Below are 26,078 nucleotides of genomic sequence, written 5' to 3' on the forward strand. Positions count from 1 at the left end.
GCGTGTGGAATATGTTCGCAGAAAAGTTTCTCGTGTGGGTGTTTTCAATGTACTTAGAGCCCTGTTACCAATGGTATTAAAAAGAAGGAAGTTTTTTTGCTTATTATGCACCCTGATCGGCCTAACTGTATTTTGGTGCAGGGTGGCTACCACAATTACCAATTGTGTGAATAACGCACTACACACTAAGAAAAAGGACAACTGTAACGGTGGACACAGGACCTTATTCACACCAAAAGATTATTTTACACGTTACAGAAAAGAGCCCTTCAAACTTTAAGCACTATACCATTTTCTGAGAACGCACGCCAGTTTTTGGTGAAGCCGAACCTATTAACAATGGCGCAGACAAGGAAAATTTTCTGCATAGTACAGCCTCTACCAAAAAAAAAAAATTGCAGTCTATCGTCGTCAAGAGCAGCATTCCTTCCCGCGTCAAACAGTAATGTGCACCGTTATCATGGACATTCACAATTTTTCTCGCCTGAACAACAGCCTCATTTGCGGTCAAACTGCGCACAGAGAATGGGCGTTGAGGTAACTTTTGTCCCGAGTTATGTTTGACAGCGGTACTTACCTGGTTCAGCCTCGAATAATGCAGTCCCGTAATCGTCAGCGCTGAGATCGACAAACTGAGAGCTGCCAGCGCACGAGCACTATACCAGCGCCGGGTTCCTGCCGAAGGGCGCCAGTGGCGCCATCAAAGAACGCGTGCACACAGCGCCTTTCGCGTCGCGCCGCTTTTTTCTGCAGACAAAAGATGGCGCCACTACACCCTTTCAGTAGGGTATCTCATAGGGGAGCACGCATCAGGGTGAAGACACCGCTCTCGGCGGGCACATATTGGGTCCCACTCTCCCGTTCGGCTACATTGAGCGGAATGCGGCGGCGCGCCGTTTCGAAGAGAAAACTGCAGCTGCCGCTTGGAATTCAGGAAATTTGGTGTTCTACCGAGCCAGAGTGGATTCAGAGATTGTTTGAACAGTGAATCAGAGGCGGTTACTCTAAAGTGTGCTATATTTCGCAGCTAATCTGCCGAGAAAGTCGGCCCCTAATGAACAGTCAGGGCACTCATGCGCGTTGGTTCTCTTCTGTAGCGTTCATTTTGCGCTGTGTTCCTTCATAACAGCATTCTTACAACTTGCGTAGCATATTCCACTGCAATCTCTGAATCCGGATGCTCTATATTTCAATTACTTTTCCAACAATCAGGATTACTTATTTCGAGCCATGAAATCAGTGCGAAAAGGTGCGATTTATGGCTTCTAATTTAAATAATTACGAGGATGCAAAGATAAGTTGTGCATTATACGTCCGTCCCCAGAAAAAATTGCTCTGGAAAACAAGCGTTGCGCATGCCTTACCTCTCATACTTTGAGGTTAACTCTTGGTCAGGAAGTCTGGTTTGACTTGGATTGGCAATTTTGTCGGCGCGCGCTGTCACGAGCAAAACAAACAGCCGCTGCACTTTAATACTGTAGGCAGAACACCCATAAACACAACAGTTCCTCATAACTTGGTCTCTGACTGCTGCATCACACATATTACGAGCTCACTTCAAGGAAAGGGGCGTGGCCCGTTTTCTCCTCGGTTTTGCAAGTTTTGTGCGTTCTCCGCCGCATTTCTTCTTCCGACCAGAGGCGCATCGTTGTCGTTACTCGTTGCTGTCGTTCTCCTGATTACAGCTGCCTCAGTACACATCGAACATTCTGTACCGCGCTGTCAGAAGTCGCCTGTTTTGTCCACCAGACCACAAGCACATGCACTAGGCCAAGGCCAAGAAAGCCAAGCTAGGCCAAGAAAGGCGAGTATTAAATCCTGCCAGGCTACATCAAAATTTCCCGAGCGGCTTCTTCACAACCTGATTACAAAGGCGTTTGCCAATAAGACAGCCGTATTATTTGGGCGCTCTTGCGGGTAAACGAGTATGAGAAGCTCCTGTCCCAGCACTCGGTTCAGTTTATTATTTGTTTTTTTCTTAATGCCACGAAGGCATTAGACAAGCAGACGGTTCCGCAGAAGCGAGTACGGGATTCGATGCCGACCGCGGTGGCCGCGTTTCGATGGAGGCGAAACGCAAAGGCGCCCGTGTGCTATGCGACATCAATGCCCGTTAAAGATCCCAAGGTGGTCGAAATTATTCCGGAGCCCTCCACCACGGCACCTCTTTCTCCCATTCAGCTTTTACTCCAACCTTTCCCCTTTCACTTACCACTGTTCGGGTGCCCATCGAGACATGCGAGACATTTACTGAGCTATTTGCTTTCCTCAAATACCAATTTTCAATTTTTTCCTGTGTAGCTCCGGCTCCTCTCTTTTAGTTTACCCCAGTAGGGACAATGGGATTGAAAATATGTAGTTATCAGGGGCTGATTTCGTGAGGTCTCTTTGTGGGTCAGTCGCTTTTTATGATCTTTCTTCATGTTTTCAAAGGAAAAATAAATTATTAAATTAAATTTGTCCTCGAAGACAGCGCCTAATTCACTACGAATTAGGCGGACGTCGTCGCATCGCATCATCAGTCTAAGTGTAGTCAACAGCATTCAAAAGGAAACGAAAACGACTGAATTATTTTGTTGGGGAACAAGCCACTAAGGGAAACAGTTCAGAAAATATGACCATTCTGTTTCTGACGTCTCCTCAGCTTTTCACTCCAGAGCAGTGAGGCGACAGATTACTTGGAAGAGAAACTTGAGGCCTTGTGAACAGTCTTTACTTCCAAAACAACAAAAACAGCATAATTCTATGGAATTCGTTGACCTTAATATAGTCAATAATATCAATATGAAGGAACGCAAATAACTGCTGTCCTTTTAAACTGCAGCCGTTGACTGGAAAACACAGCAGCCCATCATAACTTTTCGATTATCGTGTAGTCGGAGCGAGTGCATCATGCATAAGATGTGCTAAAAACTGCAAATACTGTACTGCCAAGAGTGAAACAAGTATGTACTGTCTATTTCCAGATCAGTAGCTTTATTACAGTCGCCACGCGACCACACAGAAACAGTGCCAGATGCAAGGCGCACACGCTACTGACGCGTGGGACCCAACATGCCGCTGCGAGGGGGGAAACGGCGGCGCGGGGCAGTACAAAGGGTGTCCCCACCCTGAAAGCGGAGGAGAGCGGGCATCCAGGCACCCTACTTTCAGTAGAGGTGTGCGCCGAGGGATCGGCGGGTTTAACGTCCCAAAGCGACTCAGGCTATGAGACGCCGCAGTGAAGGGCTCCGGAAATTTCGACCACCTGGGGTTCTTTAACGTGCACTGACATCGCACAGTACACGGGCCTCTAGAATTTCGCCTCCATCGAATTTCGACCGCCGCGGCGAGGATCGAACCCGCGTGTTTTGGGCCAGCAGCCGAGCGCCGTAACCACTCTGCCACAACGGCGGCTGGCGCGATGGCGCACCCTCTAAATATGAATATATTTTTCCCGCAAATTTAGCTGCGTTTGAGATTTGGTTTTGTCTTGTTTAATTCTTTTCCCTGTCTGAGGCATATGATCAAGTCAAGGGGTCAACACGTCAAGTATACGTGTTGCAATGAATGAACACAAAAAACAAAAGCAACCCTGCTCTCCGCACGTCTGCGCATGCGTATCGTCACCAAACAACGCAATGTGGCATTCCGAAACTTCTTCAAAAGCACAACATGGCGCAACAAGAAGCCAGAACGGTTTCGGAATGTCGATCTCACGATTTGAGGGTCGCGGGCACTGTGGCTGCGGGTGGAATCAGCGATGTGTCCCAAACTGCATCAACGCAACGTAACATATCTCAGCTAGAAAAATCTTCACCTGTTGCAAAAAAGTATTAATTTCTTTTTATTCCGCGGAAAGGCCCTTATAAGAACAGTTACTTTAAGCAAATAGTGATTAATATCCAGGACAAGTGATTTCACAAACTGTCCAGACGAAATGTTTGTGTTATAACATCTACTGACAGGTTGTTAGGTAAAGGGCGGAACCAAGCAAAAGTTGGTCATAGAAGAGGTCTGTTTCTTTTTACTTAAAGAATAATGTATAACCACAATCTCATTTGGAAGTGGAAGTATGATTAACATATCGAATATCACGTGCGTCAGTACCGGCTTAACAATTCTAGACGAATTCAATGACTCCGCGCAATGGAAAGATACCTGTAGGCTAGAATAGAAAAAAAAAAGAAAGCAATTGCGACTGCGACGCAGAAAACAAGAAAGGTTCAGCGCGTTCGTGAGCAAGAAATCTATAAAAGAAATCAACTTATGCGCTTGTAATGAGTGCCTATTTTCTTTTTTTATTATGACGCGTAAAATGCATAGGATTTACAGATCTTTTTGCATTTCTCTCACCCTTCAACCTTTCTGTTTTCTGTGTTCTGAGCCCTTAGTACGAAAATCCCTAAAATTTCAATCGGTTTAGCAAAGAAGGCTGTAGCTAAATAGTTTTTTTTTAATACGTGGTTTAGCTTTCCACGCCGCCGGCGCCGCCGCCGCAGTCGAAAAATGGCCCTGCGCCGCCGCCGATGAATACCAGACGCCGCGCCGCCGCCGACAAGAAACGACCGCCACGCCGCCGCCGTTCCAAACCGACACGGCGCGCACCTCTACCTTTCAGTGAAAATTAGACGTCGCGAATACTGGTTCCTCAATCTCGGCGCTGAGGATCGCGGGTTTGCATCATGCGCGGCTGATCAAGGCAAGAGGAGGATTTCTTCAAGTGGCTGACCGACATCAATAAAGCAGGAGCCTTCTCCGGTTCTTTCACAAAAATACCTTACATGATTTGCTATAGTATACAGCGAACCCAAATTATGCATTTACGGCAAGCGTGCGAAATAAAAAAGAAGTGCAGCTCTCAAACTCAAAACGAGACAAAAGTTATCGCGATACCCAGGCTTTGTGCAAAGTTTCGCCGCGAACGAGCGTGCGGTTGAAGCGCGAAAATTTTAAAGTGCCCTCACAGTAAATATGTACAATACTGTGGTATTCGCACGGTGACCAGCAGCGGTGGCTCAGTGGTTAGTGCGCTATGCTAATGACCCGGAGTAGCCGGGTACGAAACCGACCGTGGCGGCCGCGTTTCGATGGAGGCGAAACACAAAAGATGCCCTTATGCTGAGCAGTACTAGCGCACTTGAAAGATCTCCAGGTGGTCGACATTATTCCGGCTTCCCTGTTGCCTTCGACGCTGGGTAGGAAGATACGAAGGGGTTTTTTTTTCTTCCTTTTATAGCAGCAGGTTCCGAACTCAAATTTTGTCGCGTTTTCCCGCGCCTTCAAAACAAATTTGTTGAGTCTAACTAATGATTAACGCTAACATCAAGTGACGCATTCAAATATATTTAGCCGCTCCTCAGCAGTGGAGTATGACGGGGGGGGGGGGGGGGGGGGTGAGAAAAGTGACAAGCCAATAAATGACCAATACAGCTGCACGGCCCCTCGCACAGCCGATTCCGATTCAAAGTTCACCGCGATCACATGAACACCACAGAGGACGCAATATCTGCACGCTAGCCCCACATCCCTCATCTTACATAAATGTGTTATATCTAAGAGCCACAAGGGACCCATGGGCGCAAAGCTCGGCATGTTAGCTTTTGGTTCAGAGCACCCTCTCTCTAGCACTCAGCTCATCTCGGAACAGCTTGACCAGCAGCTGACGCTGGTAGGACACGCTCACGAAATTCCGGAGTCCAGGTTCTGTGCTTGTAATCGCGCCTTCTTTGTGGTCACACAAGCAACACTTCCCAGCCCATCGCCGCTATAATGTCTCGGACCAGCAGTGGAAGTTTTCGGTCCTGACACACTGCATCGATGGCGACACCGCTGTCCCTGTGTACAGCCTTCTGTGCAGAGCCTGTAAACAGTCGTCTGTAGAGAGTCTTCATTGGTGTCTGCGGGAGCCATGTGCACGCCTTACAATCCTGGGGATATCGAAGAAATCAACCCTTTCGACGCCGGCCCTACAGCGGTCGACCCTCTCCCTGCTCCACGCCGAATATAGTGACTGCACTCAAGCATATACAAATGGCTCGCTCTCATGTACTAGTTCAGCTTGCACCATGGTCATTCCTGCAATACAGGCCAGTATTAATCAGCTAATTTGGCATTGAACAACCTTCACCGGGTAAGAATCGGCCACCATTTGTGCGGCTGTGCAGTACATCGGTGCACAAACACCCCTAAATGGGCTGTGGCCAGCGATTCAAAAGCTGTCCTACAATGTCTGAATTATGCTTTACGTCATTGTGACCACGAGCGACTCCTAGTGGCGATACATCTACAGCACCAGGCACTGAAAGAGGGTCATGACATGATCTCCCAGTGGCTACCAGGACGCAGTGACATTGTTGGAAACGCCAAAGCTGGCGATGCAGATTGATAAGGCCTCTGCAGTGCCAACATTGCCCGGATACCGCTGAAAAGAGCCGACGCAGGAAGACATCTGCGAGTGCTTGGCCGAAACGAGAGTTCAGCGTCATGGTCTAACCCCTGGAAACTCAGCATGGCGTTTACACCGCCTCGACCCTTTACTTCAAACTCAATCCTACATCCAGCCACTCCCGCTGCTATACGCCTGTGTCGCCTGTGGCTGGTAGCGGCGTTTACAAATGCCTACTCTAACTTAATCCCAATGGCAGACCATGGTGCATGTGAGAACTGCGCGTGCGATTAGAAAGTTAAGCACTTAATTGCCCTCGGTTTGAGCGTGAGCTGCAATGCTGCGCCGCTAAGATGCTCGGCCCCTAAGATTCTGGGTCCTTGGACTAAACCTTCATCTCAGGGAACAGCTTTGACGGCCCTCTTCAAGTTCTTGAAGGACTCGGGACTGAGTGCCAGGTTGTGAACTTTTAGTGTGTCCCCTGTGTACCCGGTAAGTGATGGCCAACGGACACGTAGAAAAGTGGCCTCCCTTTCCTCTCTCCCTTTTCTATCTCTCCCTCCATTCTCCAAGCTTCCCACGTGCGTCGCCTAGGTAACATCCCTGCCTTTCCCTTCATCATTCTCTCCCTCTTCTCTAAAGAGGTTTGAAAACTATCCTTGCTTGCTAACAAGACTATTTAGGTTCCATTCTCTCGCTCCACATGCAGGGGTTCTTTTTAGTGCTTATAGTGGCCATTCCACGCGTTTGGGCGTTCTGTGTTTATATGTCTGTTCATCTGAAGCCTAGTAGAGTAGCATACTGGGCATCGCCTAGGTAACCTCCCTGCTTTCTCATCATTCTCTCCCTCTTCTGTAAAGAGGTTTGCAAACTATCCTTGCTTGCTAACAAGACTATTTAGCAGGGGTGTGCGAATATTCGAAATTTCGAATACGAATCGAATATGTTTCATATTCGGTTCGTATTCGTATTCGAGAAAATTATATTCGTGAATTTCCGTATATTCTAAAATTCCCGAATATTCGGCAGCGATCGTTTACCGCGCCGACTTTCGTAAATCTGATTGTTGCAAAAGCGCAATATCTCGGCAAATTGTCTGAAAATAGAGTTTAAAGTTCCAGGAAAACAATATAAAGGCCCTGTTCTCTTTCTTCTCCATTGTTTATCGCGTGGACCAATCGCATTCCGATACCGCTAGGCTTGACCTTGTACGCAATTCTGCAAGTGGGCTTTCCCACATACCACACGCGCGGCAAACAACATGGGGGACGACCCGCTTCTAACAATTGCAACGCGAAAGCGCGTTTATTTTTTTATCCTTCCGTAATATGTTATCTAATTAATGCCCACACCCATGGCATTCGTCCTGTCACCTTAAGTCTCTGAGCGTGACCACCGCCATCTTGTTTTGGTCAACTACGCTATCCGGAAAAGCCTACAAGCGGAATTTCGCGTGAGGCTCCCGAAGGGGCAAGTCGAGGTGTCACAACAGGGCAAGCCATCGTGTAAAAGTCCCGCATATTGCATGTTGCACTGTATCCCATGCACCACATAAGTGTGCCTAACGGCAGGCGTGACAATGTTCGGAGGGTTGTGACCAGGTCAAAAAAATAGCGTAGCCGCGTAGTTTTGGTTTCTGAGCTTGGTCACACGCCCGTTGCAATGGCAACTGTCGGCCCGCGCATTCACCAGTAGTCCAATCTCAGCAGCGTGCCGCTTTCAGACGCTGACTGACACATCGCGCGTCATTTCTTTTCCTTTTTATAGAAACAGTCTCGCCATTCCGACGTCAATGCGCGTTAATAATAATAATAATTGGTTTTTTGGGGAAAGGAAATGGCGCAGTATCTGTCTCATATATCGTTGGACACCTGAACCGCGCCGTAAGGGAAGGGATAAAGGAGGGAGTGAAAGAATGCGCGTTCCAATCTCGCTTACGTTCCCGATGTCTTCCAGCACGCCGAAACTCTGTGCTCGTCACGGGATTACAGGTGTTTTCACGATAGAGCCGCCTCATAAGACTACCGCATTTTCGGTATTTTTTTTTCGGGGCCCCAGGCATTTTATAAATCGGCCTTCAAATAACGTGGACATTTCTGTAGGCCCTTTAAATACAGACTGAGTGAGGTTTTACTAGCCATCATGTAATTTTTGTTTCCAATCTTGTCATGTTATGGATTGCATTTTGCCTGACCACATTACAGGTTGGATACTGTTATGCAGTTCAGTTAAGTAGTATTCATTTTTGCGCACATCATGTTTTTTATACGATGCTCAGGCAGTCTAGTTTGTTTATTTCAGTTGCAAAGGCCATACACTATTTTGAAAAAAAAAATGAGCAACAATTTTTGCTTGTTTATCTTTTCTGAATTTATTTTTTGTGCTGACCGGATATTCAATTCGATATTCGAAGCCATTTTTTCTTCATATTCGTATTCGATTCGTATTCGAAAATTTCGATATTCGCACACCCCTACTATTTAGGTTCCATTCTCTCGCTCCACATGCAGGAGTTCTTTTTAGTGCTTATAGTGGCCATTCGACGCGTTTGTGCGTTCCGTGTTTATATGTCTGCTCATATGAAGCCGTGTAGGGTAGCATACTGGGCGTCGCCTAGGTAACCTCCCTGTCTTTCCCTTCATCATTCTCTCCCTCTTCTGTAAAGCGGTTTGCAAATTATTCTTGCTTGCTAACAAGACTATTTAGGTTCCATTCGCTCGCTCCACATGCAGGGGTTCTTTTAAGTGCTTATAGTGCCCATTCCACGCGTTTGGGCGTTCTGTGTTTATATGTATGTTCATCTGAAGACGTATGGGGTAGCATACTGGGCGTCGCCTAGGTAACCTCTCTGCCTTTCCCTTCATCATTTTCTCCCTCTACTGTAAAGAGGTTTGCAAACTATTCTTGCTTGCTAACAAGACTATTTAGGTTCCATTCGCTCGCTCCACATGCAGGGGTTCTTTTTACTGCTTATAGTGGCCATTCCCTGCGTTTGGGCGTTCTTTGTTTATACGTTTGTTCTTCTGAATCCCGTTTTGTGGCAGGGTGCTTAGCTGCCCACCGGTTGGCGGGCAACCTGCCCGCCGTGTCAGGCAACAGCCCATTTATCGTGGGAGGCTGCTCGGGAAGAGCAACCTGGGTCGCAACCCAAACCAAGCAACCCAAGGCCCCCGATGGCAATACCTGCCATAGCACCTGCCTTGTTCCACTGCGGCGCTGCTCACCAGCCGACCGGGTGGCTTACTTGCCAATGTGTGCCCGATGATAGCCAAGCAAGAACCTGGGGCGCTAATTATGCGGCACCACCCCTAAGCGCACCGAGATAAATGAAATGAGCAGCAGAGGTTAGGAGCAGAACGTGATTCGAATTATTGCTTGCACAGTAGCTAAAAGAAAGCAATTACGGCGGTAATTAGGTGGCAGCCTAGTACCACGTATTAGGTCGTAGCTCCAACCGACAACTGACGTCATGCTAGCGCACATATCCGCATTTGGCCTAATTACCCAAATCGACTGACATTTGCTTTAACCCTTGACGGGGATAAGTTCCGTGGGCCGTGCAACGTTTACGTCATAGCCAAGGCATACTTCCCGCTTCGCACTGTTCTCACCGCCTAGCTCTTACTGAACTGATATACATAACATGTCCGGTAACGGTGACAGATGTCGCTATAGCGGTACGAAATCCATCCCCAGAAACGCGGTTACCGCACCGCCGTTTTTGCTTTGACAGTGAGAGCTCTATTTGAGGTTTTCTCTGGGATGAACGCAGTCACCATCGGAGTGCTATTATGTGGCATCCCTCGTTCATCCAACTAGGACTTGTACAGATTGGTCTGAGCCATGAGGGCCAACTGGGCCGGAAAGTGCATGGGCGCCCTTCTGAGACAGCCATCAGTGGTCCTGGAATTCGCGGATGTCAGGGGGCGATAGTGAGGTCCGTTACAACTGCTATTGCTGCTTTCCCTCGAGGTGAAGAAATAAGATAGTGACAGAAGTTATATTAAAATAGTGCCTCCGTTATTATAAACCTAAAGCATATTCTCTGCTTCCCAAGGCCAATCAAGGCGGCATTGCACACACTCCGGTCCTGCACATGTGTGGCTGTCCTGTCAAGACTAGGCGTCACCTAACATCATTCATCCTTGCATATCCATTCTTAAATGGCACCACCCAAGAAAGCACGCCATTTCGCCTCACACAAGACCACAGACGAAGATTGCCTCTCCCACGCACTCTTGCACTCGCCAGTCAAGAACAGAATCGCTAAGACAACGCAGTCAGATTACGTCTCATTTAGTGCGTGTGATGCAGTGAACACTGCCATGTCGGCTCACCGTTTGACTTGCCCTCCTTCGGGAAGCAGATATCGGCGATGGTACCTGCCGCCATGAGCAAGCCGATGGCTCCCAGGACCGCACTGCAAGAAGACCGCGCACGGCGCTGATAGTAGTGGACAAGCGTTTGCGCGGCAGTGGTATGCCAGAGATTAAGAAGGCTTTCTCTGCCACAGACATGGGGATTGTGAGTTGAAACACACTGCATTCCTTAGCATGTAGATCAATGCCGTTGTTTCTTGTTCGTGAGGATAAGAAATCTGCAATTTAAGGTGATTAAAAGGTTGTTGTGGCATTGGTAGAGAGACAACACGAATCGTAGCCCAACATTGGCCGGCTAAAAAAGCCCTGAACGCACAAGAAGTCAGCCTAGCCTGTGTTAAACAAAGAGCAGAACGTTCGCATTGCGCTTTCAAAATTTTCAGGGAAGGCATGGCAACCTTCTAATCGTAAAGTATGCGTGGGCCTTAACCGTAAACAATTATCTGTGACATCTAGGGGCATGCAAACATTGCTCAAGATTGTGTCCGGTGATCATTTATCACAAATTCTATTGGGTTTCGCAAAATTAATCCCGCTGCAGATGTGGCACCGCTATCGTCGGATACAGAACAAGGCAACCAATGCGCCTCAGAGGCAGCCCGCGAACCAGTGGCGTCGACCTTTTGTCGTCACGTCGCAGTCAACCGCCTTGCATCTGCCGTCTTGCATGGCACACCATTGAATGAAATGGGGTTGACCGTGACGTCACGACAACAGGTCGACGCCACTGGCCGGTGGGCTGGCTCTTTGAGGCGCATTTACTGCTTCTTTCATGAGATGTATCCGATTAAAAATAAGCCGGAGTTTAACTCCACTAAAAGCAATGTGTGACGTGGGAAACCTTCGTGACGCAAATGGTGACACCACAAGGAACACCATAGCAACGAGATGGCGTAAATCTCAAAGCTATGAACTACTTTTTCGGAGGTGGCCCGGATCATATTTTTAAAAATAATCCGTGTCCAATTTAGAGTTGGCCGTCGTGTCAGGCGTGGCCAATTATTTTGGACGTCGACTTTGGCCGAAATCGGCAAGGTCAAATTTCGGGTTGGCCCGGGCCAAATTCTTCCCGCTTGGCATCACAGTTGCTATCGCAACGAACGGTGCACACGTCGATTTTTGCTCTGCCCTGACGATCGTATGAGTGTTTTCGCACTAACAGTCACGGTTAAGCACTGCAGCCGAGAAAAGCTTGATCCATGACAATGTAATAGAAATAGGTTTACTCAACATGACGTTGTCGTCATCATCATCATCAGCCTTAGTACACCCACTGCAGGGCAAAGTCCTCTCCCATGTATCTCCAATTAACCTTGTCCTCTGCCAGCTGCGGTTACCGTGTCCCCGCAAACTTCTTAATCTCATCCGCCCGCCTAACTTTCTGCCTCCTCCTGCTACGCTTGCCTTCTCTTGGAATCCAGTCCGTTACCGTTAAGGACCATCGGTCATCTTGTATTCGTATGAAATGCCCTGCCCAAGCCCATTTTTTTTATTTCAAAGAGGATGTCATTAACCGCGCTTGTTCCCTGGCCAACTCTGCCCGCTTCTGGTCTCTTAACGTAGCCCCCATCATTTTCGTTTCCATAGCTCGCTCCGCTGTCCCCAACTTAACTAAGCACACGCAAATAAAGCAGTCCACGCAAACCTACCGCCAGGCACCACAATGAGCACATGAGCCAGCAAAATATCACTCATCCCTTGCAACATCCCAAAATGACGGCCATCACGTACGCAACAACAAAACTCCAACAAAGACACTTTCCCCAAGCATCTCACCCAGAAGAGCCGAGCCCTGGGGAAATCGTGTACCCATTAAAACCCGAAATGCGTAAATGCAGCATTGAAATAAAAAATTTAAACAAAACGATTTTTAGAAAAGATCGTCACGGACTAAAGGAAAAGAAAAACAGGCATTGGCATGGGCAGAAATTTCTGGCATTTAACCAGTGATGGATCACACGACACGTCTATCCCGCTTTTCGGTTCAACTTGAGAATAACCGTCGTAAGAAATTTATTTATTTATTTAATACATGCAGTTGGCCTCACTTTGAGGCCGTAACAGGATCGGGCTTACATATATATGAAAAAGTGCGAAAAAAAAGAAAGAAACAGCAGAGAAGGAACTTTATCACTTTACACAAAGGTACACGTAAACGCACATGGTGACACTGTTGTTAATAATTTTCAAGATGGTTTGTTAGCTTCGATACAAATGCCTCAGGGGACATCTGGTTCGCAATTTCTGGAGGCAACATATTCCACTCATGAATCACATGTGGGAGAAATGAAAATTTGAATGTATCACTACGGTATCTGTATTCGGATAGGTGTTTTTCATGTTTTGTTTTTGTGACAAGTGTGTTAGGCTCAAGCAGATATCTAGTCTTTTCTAGTTTTGTGCGGTCATTCAAAAGGAGGAACAGAAACTTAAGCCGCAGCAGTCTGGCTCGTGTGTGGATTGTAGAAAGGCCGGCTTTTTGCAGAAGCAGTGTGGGGGATTCATGACCACTGTATTTGTTGAAAATAAATCAGACAGCTTTTCTCTGGACACTTTCTAATCTATCAATATATTGTTTAGTGTAGGGCAGCCAAATAATACTGTATTCTAGCACAGAACGAACAAGTGAAATGTATGCCAAAAGTTTCGTTTCCGGTGAAGCAAGTCGAAGGGAACGTCTTATCATGATGTAAAGAGCAGAATGCTCCTTTGTGGTAATGTGTGTCACGTGCTCGTTCCTTCGTAGGTCCGAGGCAATAATAACGCCAAGATACTTGAACTGCTCTACCTTTGTGTCTTCTGTTCGATTTCATAATTGTAATTTAATGGCTGTTTCTTTCTAGTGACTGTCATGCAGACAGTTTTTTCCAGGTTGAGGGCCATTTGCCAGTTGTCACACCATTTCGATACAGAGTGCAGTGAGTTGATGTCGGCAGGGCTATTGATTTTTTTGTAGATGACGCAGTCATCCGCGAACATGCGTACTGTTGCATCGATATTCTTGCTCAAATCATTAATAACTGTTATTGCACTGAGAGAGTAGCTTCCTGTGTGCAATTCCTGAAAATATGTGTTTCAGTCTAAATTCATTTACTGCACGAGGTGCAGGAAAATAATTAGGATTTTTCACTTTATTTAAAGGTCGAACCTGGCGTTCCTTTCGCTCCTTTATGAGCTCCATGGTGTGTGTGCGTGTGCGTGTGCGCGTGCGCGTGCGCGTGTGTGTGTGTGTGTGTGTGTGTGTGTGTGTGTGTGTGTGTGTGTGTGTGTGTGTGTGTGTGTGTGTGTGTGTGTGTGTGTGTGTGTGCGCGTGTGTGTGTGTGTGTGTGTGTGTGTGTGTGTGTGTGTGTGTGTGTGTGTGTGTGTGTGTGTGTGTGTGTGTGTGTGTGTGTGTGTGTGTGTGTGTGTGTGTGTGCGCGTGTGCGCGCGCGCGCATGCGCACCTGTGTGTTAATAAGGTTCTTTTTTTTCTCCCCTCTTAAGTGGATTCACGAAAACATCTTACAAATATATTTTACCTTTTCTCGGATATATAATGAGGTACAGGTTGTAGCGATTGACATCAGCCTGCAACGTTAGGGCTTTTGAATGAAGCATTAGTGTAGCTGAAAAGTATGCATCGCATGCTGGTATAACTTCTTGCTTGCGAGTGCAGATACATGCCACGCGCAAAAATTGAAATACCAGAAAAATATTTCCATTTCTCAGAATATGGCCTTATATCTGTACAGAACGATCATTCTTCCTTGGTTCATGTTAGCTGGAATATCCTGTGCACCAACCAATTGACGTTTTTGCACATGCTGATGAGCGTGTCTAGCTTGGCGCATTCCTCGCCGGAAACACAATGCAGATCCCGAACCTTGCCGAACACTTTCTTAAATTTCGTGTGCTACCATTTATGCGCGGAATAAGTTATATGCAGTGCGGTATTTCCAATGACCAGGCAACCTAGGTCACCTTGATCGTGCTTCCTGTGGCATCCACCATAGGTTAAACTTTGCCTCATGCCAAGAGGAGGCGAAATACGAGGTGCTGATTACTGTGGTAAATCGCATGCCGGTATCAGTAAACGACTAGAGGACGATAGGTGCCCCGCAATATAGTTTTCAGTGCCGACAGTGGCGCCGCATAGCGAGGGGACGAAGCAGCTGTGAGCACAACGCATTATATAACTGTTTTGCAAACGCACTTCACAGCGTAGTTTGAGGTACAGCGTCCGCGATCTGCCGAAGCCACTCGCAGCGTTCGTCAACTTGACTTGGCCACGCTGAGCGCTCCTGACACGGAACGCTATAAATCAAGCGCTTAGTTTTTACGCTGCAGAATACCGGCTAGTTTCCATCACCGGCCAAATCGGTTGTGGCGAAAGTTTTGAGCACAAGAGGGATGGATAGATGAGTAGAGGGTCCCCTTTTGAAATGAGGTGGTTGTGAGCCCCACCAAAAATTTCTCTTCTTTTTTAAACCTTTCATTTGGTCTTCACAAGTACTGTCATGAAATTCAGCCAATGCGTGTACTGGTACATTTGTTCAGGTACAGAATGTTGACTCCTAAAAAGGTTTACTTGGGCCTGTGCCCTGCTTTGAAGCCACAAACCTCCAAACATTTTTTTCTTTCCTGAACCCTAGTGCATCAGAGATGACCTTGCAGGCATGAACCTACGAATGGATGATACGACATTCTGACGAAAGACAACTATGGGGATGCTTAAGCGACATTGAGAGCGGAAGGCGAAGCATTGCATTTCGCTTTTGGCACACCTTCTGTTGCAGTTGGCTTCATGAAAGAAGGAAAGCTCAAGAGAGGCACTCGCTATCCGAGCTGCATGACAAGTACGCCAGAAGTCACGTGTTTTGCCACAGACTAGTGGGATTCTTTGACCGATGGCGCAGCCAATGGTAACGCTGGTCGCAGCGGCGTCGTGTGCTGCTTCGTCTGCTGCGCATGCACAAGCGCGCTGAGACGGCGGCCAAATATTGGGGGGGGAGACTTTCCGTCCAGCTTCAAAAATTGCGACATAAAGGCGTCTCCTATTTCTTTCTTTACACAATCGTTTCTTTGCAATTTTTGGTCCATCAACCGCCATATCCGGACTGCTAGCAGGAGTAGCAGCTATCCGCTTTGCTGTGACCATGCCGACATTTCCACACATTACATTAATTATTTCTCATTTTCTTATTTCCATTCTATATCTAGGTTGCTGTCTAGTAAGTATGTTGCTACAACCCTGTGGACGGTTTGCGATGGCGTCACAAGGCCACATATCCTATCTCGACCAACAAGGGTTTGCCATCAGGGCAGGTTGTGATGATTTCTCAACGGCACGTAGCCTTCGTAGACCAATCAGCGAATTTATTCTCGGACATGGGCGGGCTTTGGTGCAATAACTGTAATGCAGTCGCATTAAAATCTTTCTCTTCACTCTTACCTCACACTCTACATAAATCAGCATCCTGGTCATTTCTTATACCTGCATACGCTGTCTAATGCAGCGTAATCTCGCTTCAAATGACAGGGTACTATCACCTGAATCATGATTAAGAGCTACCTTTCTGATTTCAATTTTTTGCCTTGTGCACAGATACATAGCCACCTTCTTTTCCGTCGAATTCATCCAGTTCATACCTAATGCCTCTTTGGGCTTTCCTACCCTGTCCTGATATCATGCGTGCTTACGACTTAGTTTCTATTCGTCTTATTCCATTCTTGGTCAACGATCTTCCTGTGAAATAATACCCAAATACCTCAGCTTTCCATCGATTTTTACTTACCTTCGATAGCTGTTGCTCGTAAAAGATTTTACCTTGCGTTTCCCAGACGATGTCCATCACTGCCATATTTACGGTTTTTCTGTGAGGAGCTAATTGTGATGTTTTGTTTTTACCATATGACCTTAGGCACACTATCGTATTCCAAAAGTAAGCCTTGGCACCGTTACTCCTTCTAAATGCCTCTCAGCCCATCATACCTATAATGCCCCCTTAAGCGGGGGCTACATGGGGCGTTTTTCTCCTGCGATTATCGCGCGTAGACAAAAAAACGCGCCGGAGGGACGCTGGCCAGGCTACATGAGGCGTACAAGCGGCGAACGCCGCCGCAGTGTGGCCAGACAAGGCAAGGATGTTTTGGCCACCACTAAATGAACGATCAATGCTTATATGTTGTTTGCTTGTGTTATAATGATTAAATTAGGCAATAAATATCCTACAGTAATGTCTATACACATTTTCAGGTATGTTTAGTATTGTCTCGATATTTTTGTGGAAGTTCAGCGGAGAGAGTTGGCCAGAACTGTTTCGTCTGGCGACCCTGTGCGGCTGAAATGGCGGTGCGGATTGGGCAGACACTATATGTGAGCTTCGTTCTGTGCATTGCTTGTGGCTTTCGTTGCTGAAAACCAGTTTTGAAAAGAGTTTTCATTTACTTCGAGCGGACGGCAAGCAGGGAGATAACTGCGAGGGAGAACACGCCGCTTCTATTCTTGTGACCAAGGCCAGTGTGCATGGGGGCACATCGGCGTCTTCTGTTGTTAAAGAAAAGATTATTGCTCATGAAGATGAGGGACATAGAAGACAAGCAGAAAATAAAGAGGAAATTCTAGGTGCACCCCACCTGGCAAGTAAGAAAGGAGGAGGGTGAATAAAGCGCGCGAAGTGCTCAAGGGACGCTGAGACCGCTGGCCGCTGCCGCCGAATACAGACGGAAGTGAGTCCGGCAGGCACTTCCGGTAGCGTCTGACGCGCGCACGCCGCGTCAAAATCTAGCCGTTCCTGATCGGCGGCGGCGGGCGTTTTTCTTGACGCCGGGCGTCAAATCTGCGCCGTCGGGCGAAAATCGCCTCGAAAACGCTCCATGTATTCCGGGCTTTAGTGTTGTATGGCTTCATGACAGCGGCATTTCTCTTCCCTTTTTTCTTACTAGTCTCTTCGAGATTTTAAAAGGAAATCTTGGCCTCTTTTACCCAGGCTCCTTTTTGCATACTCTCCTAGACTCCTATTCTCCTTTTTGCATACACTCCTCCTTCTGGGGTATATTTGAATACCAGAGAACCTACTTTATTTGCGCTTAATATAAAAACTAATACGTCACCTTCGTTTCCACAAATATGCACGAAAAACTGCACATCACACTGCCTATCAGCTAAAAGTACAATATCGCCTGCATGTTGCTGCTTCATGCCCGTTGCGCCTAGTTCATAGGAGAGACTGTATTCTAACTTTGCACATTTGGTAGGTTCTCTCCGATCATGACTGGCAGTGTACCAATGTCCCTTAAGAGAAAAGTATACAACAGCTGTGTCTTACCGGTACTCAGATACGGTGCAGAAACGTAGATGCTTACAAAAAATGTTCAACATAAATTGAGAACAACGCAGCGAGCTATGTAAAGAAAAATTATCCGTTAAGAAACAGGAAGAGGGTCAGGGAACAAGCACGGGTTAATGAAATCCTAGTCTAAATCACGAGGAAGAAATGGGCTTGGGCAGGGCATTTAATGCGAAGTCAAAATAACCGCTAGTCCTTAAGGGTAACGGAGTGGATTTCAAGGGAATGAAAGCGTAGCAAGGGGTGGCAGATAGTTAGGTGGGCGGCCGAGATTAAGAAGTTTGTGGGGACACGGTGCCACAGGTGGCAAAGGAGAGGGTTAATTGGAGAGATAATCGGAGAGGCCTTTGTCCTGCAGTGGGCATAGTCAATCTGATGATGACGATGGTGATGATGCTATCTTACTTCCTTGCAGCTTTCTTTCCATTTTTATCATACAAACTGTGAATGGCGATAGTAATAAATAAGCGCCTGCAGCGCCGCCTGGGCACTCCAGATGTCCTGCAGGTCTTCATTGAGAGCACACATTAAACACAAATCAACCCAGATGGGTATTTTTGGCTTGTCCTCTAGCGTCCTCCCAAATCGAGGTTCGATATACACCGTCAGGCTTGGGGTAGATTTCAGCACCAAAAAATACGGAGGACTTACAGTTGACGAAGGGAGCAGATTGGGTGTAAATTTTTACACCAAAAAATACCAGGCACTTGCGGTTGCCAATGAAAGTATATTTGGTGTAGATTTTTACACCAAAAAATACGATGCACTTCCGGTTTTCAATGGGAGGTTTCAACCGCGGCGATACGCTGAGCGGTGGCTGCGGTGTCGTGTTTATGCAGGCGCCGATTTTGCAACGCCGACATCTAGAAAGTGATGACAGCGCTTCGTTTTTCTATATTGCATTTTTGCTCTTTCTTACAAGGCTACTAGAACTGCTAACTATATAGGCGGAACGGTGTTAGTTCGTTAATCACAATAATCAGGTTCGAATGCGCTTTGTAATCATGAACAAAGCCCAATCGAAATTCAATGTTGAGATATAACAACCAGCCCCGTTCCGTCCATGCCGTTACGAAGCAGTACTGTAAAACAGGGCAAGAACGCTGGATAAAAAGTGCATCGGGCCACTGTCTTCACCTCCTCCTGGATGCCTGCGTTGCACGATCGTGGCGCCATGCATACACACGACGTCGCAGTCACGTCGCAGAGTACTGCCGCACATCGCGAAAACAACGAGACCAGCGGTGGCGGCAAGTAAACGTCTTTAACCTGACTCCGCTGAGTATACGGCACTTCTGTAAAAAAATACATAAACCATGGCTCCGGCGCTAGCCGAAAGTATCCTGATGGGGTGGTTCGCAATGGGCATGAAAAGCAGATTTGGGGAGACGACAGGCAATGAAACTGAAAACAAGACCGTGGTAACGATTCTACGCGCCAAATTCCTGCAACACATTTTTCTTCTCGTAAAAGTATACCATCTCTTCACTGTGGGCCAAAAACCGAATCCCTGAAGTTAAAGAACCTGAATGGTGCACAAGCCACTTGTGGGCAGCTCCACATTGGACAAATAATGTTTGCCATCTCTCTGCCTTTAGAAGTTTTTAAAAAGAATGCATTTGTATATTGTATCCTTAAAATTCGTTCATTACTGTTACTTATTTTTGCAGTCCATAATGAACCTTTTTAAAGAAAATTTTGAACTCCGTGCTCCACTCGCGCATTGAAAATATTTTTCGAGCACTATTTTCATCCAGTCTATAAGTCCTCAAGTCGATATAAGCAGGATTCGCAGTAAGGATTACACAAAAACATTGCATATAGCTTGTGCTCCGTGGTTTTATTTTCGAACAATATAGTTCTTGGATTTTACCTTCATAGTGGAAGGTAGCTGTGTAAGTTTGTTAGACATTTTTTTCGATACTGCAGTTTTAAGCACTTTACAGAACATTGTTACTAGCACGTCCTCAAAACACTTCGCAATTTAACTTGTGCATGCGACTTACATTCATTCCATTCGATGTTCGAAAATTCTGAACTACACAGACCACCGCTACAAATAGCACTTGATTATCGCAAATGTCAGTTACTAACCTACACACATATCTGAAATATTAACACCAGCAGCATTAAAAGGCTGCTTAACATGTTAAGCTTATTCAATTGAAAATAAATTGAAGAGCCTGCGTAAAGTAAAGGTCACAAAGACTTGTAGATTACAATTTCATTTTTTTAAATGGAGGACAATAAACAACATTTGAAACCACAATTCTTGGACAGGTATTAGAGATAGGGACTAACTTGAAATCAGCACCTAGAAGTAAACAAAACAATACAATAGCAAATCTTGGAAAACAATGCAGAGTTGACTTGAATACTTCTTCGCTACACTTCAGGTTAACTGGTGCTGTCAGATATTAGCTAAAAAAAATTTATGCACCAGACAATTCCCAGTGGCTAATTTCAAGTGGCTACCTTCAAGATGCAGATTACAAACAACAGTAAAAGAAATACTAAACAGACATCCTAAAGCAGCCCACTAAATCTACAGTAAAATATCACAGGCACCCAACCTCTAATGTTTGTTCTTGAGAAACACATAGGATGAACATAACCTTAGAAAACGTATACAATACATTCAATTTAACGCAATCACATAAAAACAACACAAAACAAAACTTTACACTCAATATATGGAGGCCTATGCTGTAGAGAAAATTTATGTGCCCCGAAAGATATGTTAGCCACCCATTTGAAGGAGCCTGTCGGAAATAAAATGCAGCACTCATAACTTATATGAAAAAATTAGAATACAGAAACACATGCACACATTCTTTTCAATTTATCTAACAAGTAATGACTAATGCTGAAAGCACAAGGAATTAGTCAACCTGGTATTACGTGACTGTGCGCACTACAAGCAAAGCAAAAACACATGGGCAAAGGTCAAAGCGCTCAGGACACAGGCATTCTCTTTGATCGCGAGAAAGGCATTCATCACCTTCACTTTAGGACGAAGTGAAGAAAAATTCCAGAAAAGTTCCCATGGCAACTTATCAGACTAAGGACTAGTAACTTTGATATTAAATAAGTAATTGAGTTTCTGAAGACCTTTGTCTAAGCACATATTTGCTTAAAAACTTAATTGTTTACCAAATCGATTATCACCATTATTTTTTCTATTTAAAGGATATGTATAAATCCTAGCAAATGTGTCATGTGGCAGAACGGGAAGTCTTTTAAAAACAAAAAAAAGTAAGAAATGCTGACAGTGCTCTCAGGAAGCTGTCGGAGCTAGATGCAAAAAGATAAAAACCGTGCAGGGACAAGAAACCAGTGGGATGATGATTCTTAGGTTCAACGAAACGTCGCTGTTCCTGTTTGTCATGTCTTTCCATGCTGTCACATAATGCGAGTACAGCATTTGTCGAAGCTTAAAGCCCAAGGAATTCGCTTCTGAGCCTTGTTGTGCATCGCTACCATTCCAGATCTCTTGAAGGTACAGAAAATCTTGCCCTGACCACCGTGAATGTTGGACATCCATGGATGCTCAGAGGCCTTATTAGACGGCTTAAAAGCCAAACCCTTTGGCTCTGTACTTTTTGACAAAGGCTATACATCAGTTTTCTCACAGATTCATGCTGATATTGTTTTCCAGTTTCTTCGCTCTGGCCAACTGTATCATGTTAACATTGATAAGTTATAGCAGCACAGTTTGTGTTCCACTACCATTATTCCAAACAGCACTAAAAACCTAGACATATAAAACATGTACATGTACAGAAGAGGCAGCTGTGAAGGAAAGACGAAGTGGTTTTTAAAAACTGATGAGCACAAAACCATCGAAGCGTGGTTTATTTTAAGCCAAATATCTAAAAGCACTCTCAAGAAAGGTCAGCAGACAGAGTGCCTTCTTTAGATTTTCCAAATAGAACACCCAGAAGGCTACAAACAGCAGAATCCCCACAGAAGCGATGAGGTTTTCACTACAGGGTGATGCCCAATGAACAGGAAAACTGCGCCTTGATAGGTGAAGAGGCATGCTGTAAGTGCTTGGTCCTGCAAAATTAAAAACGAAATATCACTGACATTTCTAACACTTGTAGAAGAGCAAAAAAATACTGTCGCATTTCAGTATAATGAACATTATGACTACACTATCCTAGGGATGAATTCATGAGGGGGTGGTCTCCCCTCCTCAAAGTGAGAAATTTTACATAGAAAAACCATGCTCAACCCAATTTTTTCAAGAATAAAGTCAAAGAAATGCGAGGTTCAGACCGATTTTTAAAGATAATGATAACCAGGCTAATGTACTTGGAGCTATCAACACTGTCTAGCTTCCACTTCATTGCCCACCACTATGTGCAGGAGACCTTGGTGACAAGTTTTGTATCAAAACTTTTTCATTCATGATTCGTTAGTATGGATGAATCACTTTGCGAGAATTTTGCTCAGAAACCAAAGTGACCATATTACAGAGGTGCAACTTAACATATGATTTGTCCATTGGAGCCATGATCACATTTGTTGGGCCACCACAACTATGCAAAAGTTTTAAAAAATACTGCAATGGCCTCCCTGCCAAAGATTTGAAAACCATATTCTAGCTATAAGACAACTGAGCTGCTCAATCTCATTTAATTGCAACCAGTGCAGCAACAGCCTAACTGTAATCGAACTAGAGGCTAAAGAAGCATTGGTGAGCCACTGCTCGTAAGGGAGCGTGATACAAAATGCGTATTCGAAAGGAACAGCTGCACACGAAATCCACCACTCTTGCTTTATCCGTGACATTTGATACCTATGGCGACTACAGGAATTTTTGCTGAGCATCGAAGAAGCAAATGTTCTCTAGAGAATCACATTCTGAGCACCTATAACAGCCCGGGAAGCAACAATTAGTACTCCCCATGAATCATATCTGCGTGTGTATAATGAAGACCTAAAAACACAAAACTGGTATGGTGTTGTTCAAACTGTATATCGCCATTATACACAGCTTGTGAAGTAGCACTCCACAATGATTGGATGCCTTCAAAGACTACAACACAAAACACTCTTATTCAACTGAAAATAAAAAATAGCTGCACCGTATCCAGGCCTCATTACCATTTGTCAATAAAATGAAAAAAACACAGTCGCAAAAGCAAATAATGGTGATCGCCTCTCCATAATTTCGTGCAAGTCTAAAGAAACCACAACCGTCTCAACATTGGATTATTGGTTAGTTGAAAAGAGTGGTAGTGGACACACGTGAAAATGAGACAGTAGCAATGCAAATCCCAAAATAGCAGTGTGTCAGTACGCTGTATCTGGTTTAGTCATGAAATTACTCTATTTTCAGAACTGAGCATAGTTGCAGCAGTTACACTGGCTCCTTATTCCTACTATTGTCTTTTCTTTAATTGCACAAGCAACTATGCCTGAATTTTAACGAAAATCCCTTGGGGGTCAGCAGCTCCTCACTGTCACTGTTTGCATCCCACCTCTTTGCAAGATAACGAAACACCAGGGCTTTGTGCCAGCCCCATTCTAAAAAGAAATAATCACAAAACCCAAGCTTTGCTAAGGCTTGTGACATCAATGACTAAATTTGAGTAAATTCTGTGCCTAAAAGGTAGTCATCAGATGCTCAGATAAATACTGAGCTGCTATTTTCGTACAAAATTTTCAGCTCCTGCCTATGTCCACCAATAATTTGCACAAAAATACCTACAAGTGTTGCAGGGGGCATCTTTATTTGCGACTTAACTCTGAACTGTTTGGTACTGCTTGTATATTAAACTGATGCAACCTTGGAGTTCTTCATTGATTAGAACTTGTATAGAACAATGTCCAGTCAGGTTTGATACCAAACAAATCATTACGAATAAAATGTATGTCGTTCGAATTACTGACTCCAATAATGATAGGTGAGCAAGGCAATGAAGTATGTGATGCTTTGAAATTAAAGCAGCTGTTATATTTTCACAAATAGTGACTGCACGTTTATACTGCACCTATCGAAGTTATGCCGCAACGAACCGCAGAACATAAGGCAAGAACTGACAGCCGTTGCTTTATCGCTTTCACTCGTGTTCCAGTGACAAAGAGACTCGCCATTGACTGAAAGCAACAAATAATCAGATTGGAATTCTAAATGTGGCGGCCGAATCTATGACGGCAGAATACAAGTATGCACTTCAGAATCTTTGAGCACATTCATAAATTTGCTGCGACGCGGACGATAAGCAAAATTATGTTTTTTGTGGGTAACCATGGCATTTTAGAAAAAGCAACCTGATTTTTTTTTTATGTTAACAGCGATGCCGCATACCTCCTTCTGCAAACATGCATGAAATTAAGAGTGGCCAAAAATGCTGCACATATCCAAACTAAAATGACACAAATGCTTCGGAGGGCACTAAAATAACAATGCCGAAAACATACAGCCGCTTGCAAGGTGTACTTCACTGCCGACGCAAGCAGACTTGTACTACAGAGCGCTCGTGCGGTGCTTTGCGGAATGAAGGCGAACTTATAACGCAGGCAGTGGGATTGACTGACAATGCAGGTGCTCAAGCGCTGGCGCATAGTCATATAAAACAACCCATACACTGGCAGCGCGTCGTTAAGAAAACTGCGCTAATGTTTTGCTCCATTCCGCAGCACAGTGCTTCAGCGCTCCACACAAGCCTGCTCACGTCTTTATCGTACAACGATATTTAAGACGCGAAATCACTTACCATGACGGCGAGACAGATGTGAGACGGCAGGGATTCAAGAATATCCTTCCGGGCAGCAGTGTCGAGGTAGAAATTTCTCTCCCGCTGGCCAAGGGCGCGGCAAAGCCAGCGCTTGTCTCAATTCGCTCACAACGGCGCCATACCGCCATTCGCAAACCAGAGTTATATCATGTGCACCGTTTTACCGGTGTTCTCGTCTGGCGATGCGGTGTTTTAAAGCGGACGAACACGGATAAACCTCCCATCTCGTGTAATTCGTGTTTAGTGTGCAGTAGCTTTAGCACACTTCCGGGCTTATTGCCTACACCATGGCTAAGTTCCTCTTTTGAAGAAAAATGATCACGTTTCGGCACCGAACTCACTCGACTAGACACTTTACATATGCACATAACATTAGGTGCACGAAACTAGACTCGTAACATTCTTGTTTCTGAAATCGCCCAAAAGCGCGCAGTGCTAGTGCTGCCAAATCTAATTTTTACTACTGTGAGCGACTGTGTGACAAAATCCCGCATGAATTTTTTGTAAACCATGCCCCTTGAATAGTTTGCAAAAACCCAGCAACGCAGCTAGAGCTGCGTGCACTGTACTTACGCGACGGCGATCTGAGAAGTGGTAGGCACAGGCGAGACTCCCGTGGTGCAGTACTTAACGCTCACCGTGCCCGCGTCACCGACCACTACGAGACGAACAGAACAGAGAAACAGTGAACGCAACAGGAAAGCGCCCTGGTAAAACATGCAAGCATTCTAGGCGAGAAGATGCCATAAGGAGCAATCGCAAGGTACCGCTAACCGAGGCGAGAAGGAGACACGAGAAGTTTTCTAGCAGCATCAACCTAGGTTGTCGCCGGTTCCGGCGGAAATAATTCGGATCTAAAGCACTTGAGAGAAGCGAAGAACTAACTACATTCACAGACGTGCCGACAAGATTGAAGTCGAAGGCCAAGTAGCCTGGAAAATGCTAAGAGAAAAGTGACCTGCCCCGTGATCACGTTACTGATATCGGAAGCGCTCGGATAGCCACTGCTCTCATAGAGTAAATAGCGCGTTGCACTGAATAAATGCTTGCCTTATCCTGCTCGGACTTGTGTCGGTGTGGCTCGCTCGGCTCCTACAGTGCGGCTAACTATAAATCACGTCGAGCAATAAAGATACTCTTCAATGCTCCTCAATGAGTATAATACAAGAAATGCGGCTTTGTTTCATTCACAATCAAGTTAAACTGAGCCTTGTGATATAAGCAAAAGGTGATGCGTCTTTGTTTCTTTGAGAAAT

The 26,078-nt window shown here is 45.5% G+C and overlaps 1 protein-coding gene across 1 annotated transcript in view; it reads right to left on the reverse strand.

The window, feature by feature from the left end:
• Positions 1-26,078, reverse strand: part of LOC144129507 (nose resistant to fluoxetine protein 6-like) — a 224,208-nt gene that overhangs the window by 139,102 nt on the left and 59,028 nt on the right. The window contains exons 4-5 of the mRNA XM_077663668.1: positions 25,396-25,480; positions 10,705-10,787 (exon numbers count right to left, since the gene is read on the reverse strand). Of these exons, the coding sequence (XP_077519794.1) occupies positions 10,705-10,787; positions 25,396-25,480 (168 nt within the window). The remainder of the gene's footprint in view (positions 1-10,704; positions 10,788-25,395; positions 25,481-26,078) is intronic.

The sequence above is a fragment of the Amblyomma americanum genome, chromosome 4, assembly GCF_052857255.1.
Source record: "Amblyomma americanum isolate KBUSLIRL-KWMA chromosome 4, ASM5285725v1, whole genome shotgun sequence".
Taxonomy (NCBI): domain Eukaryota; kingdom Metazoa; phylum Arthropoda; class Arachnida; order Ixodida; family Ixodidae; genus Amblyomma; species Amblyomma americanum.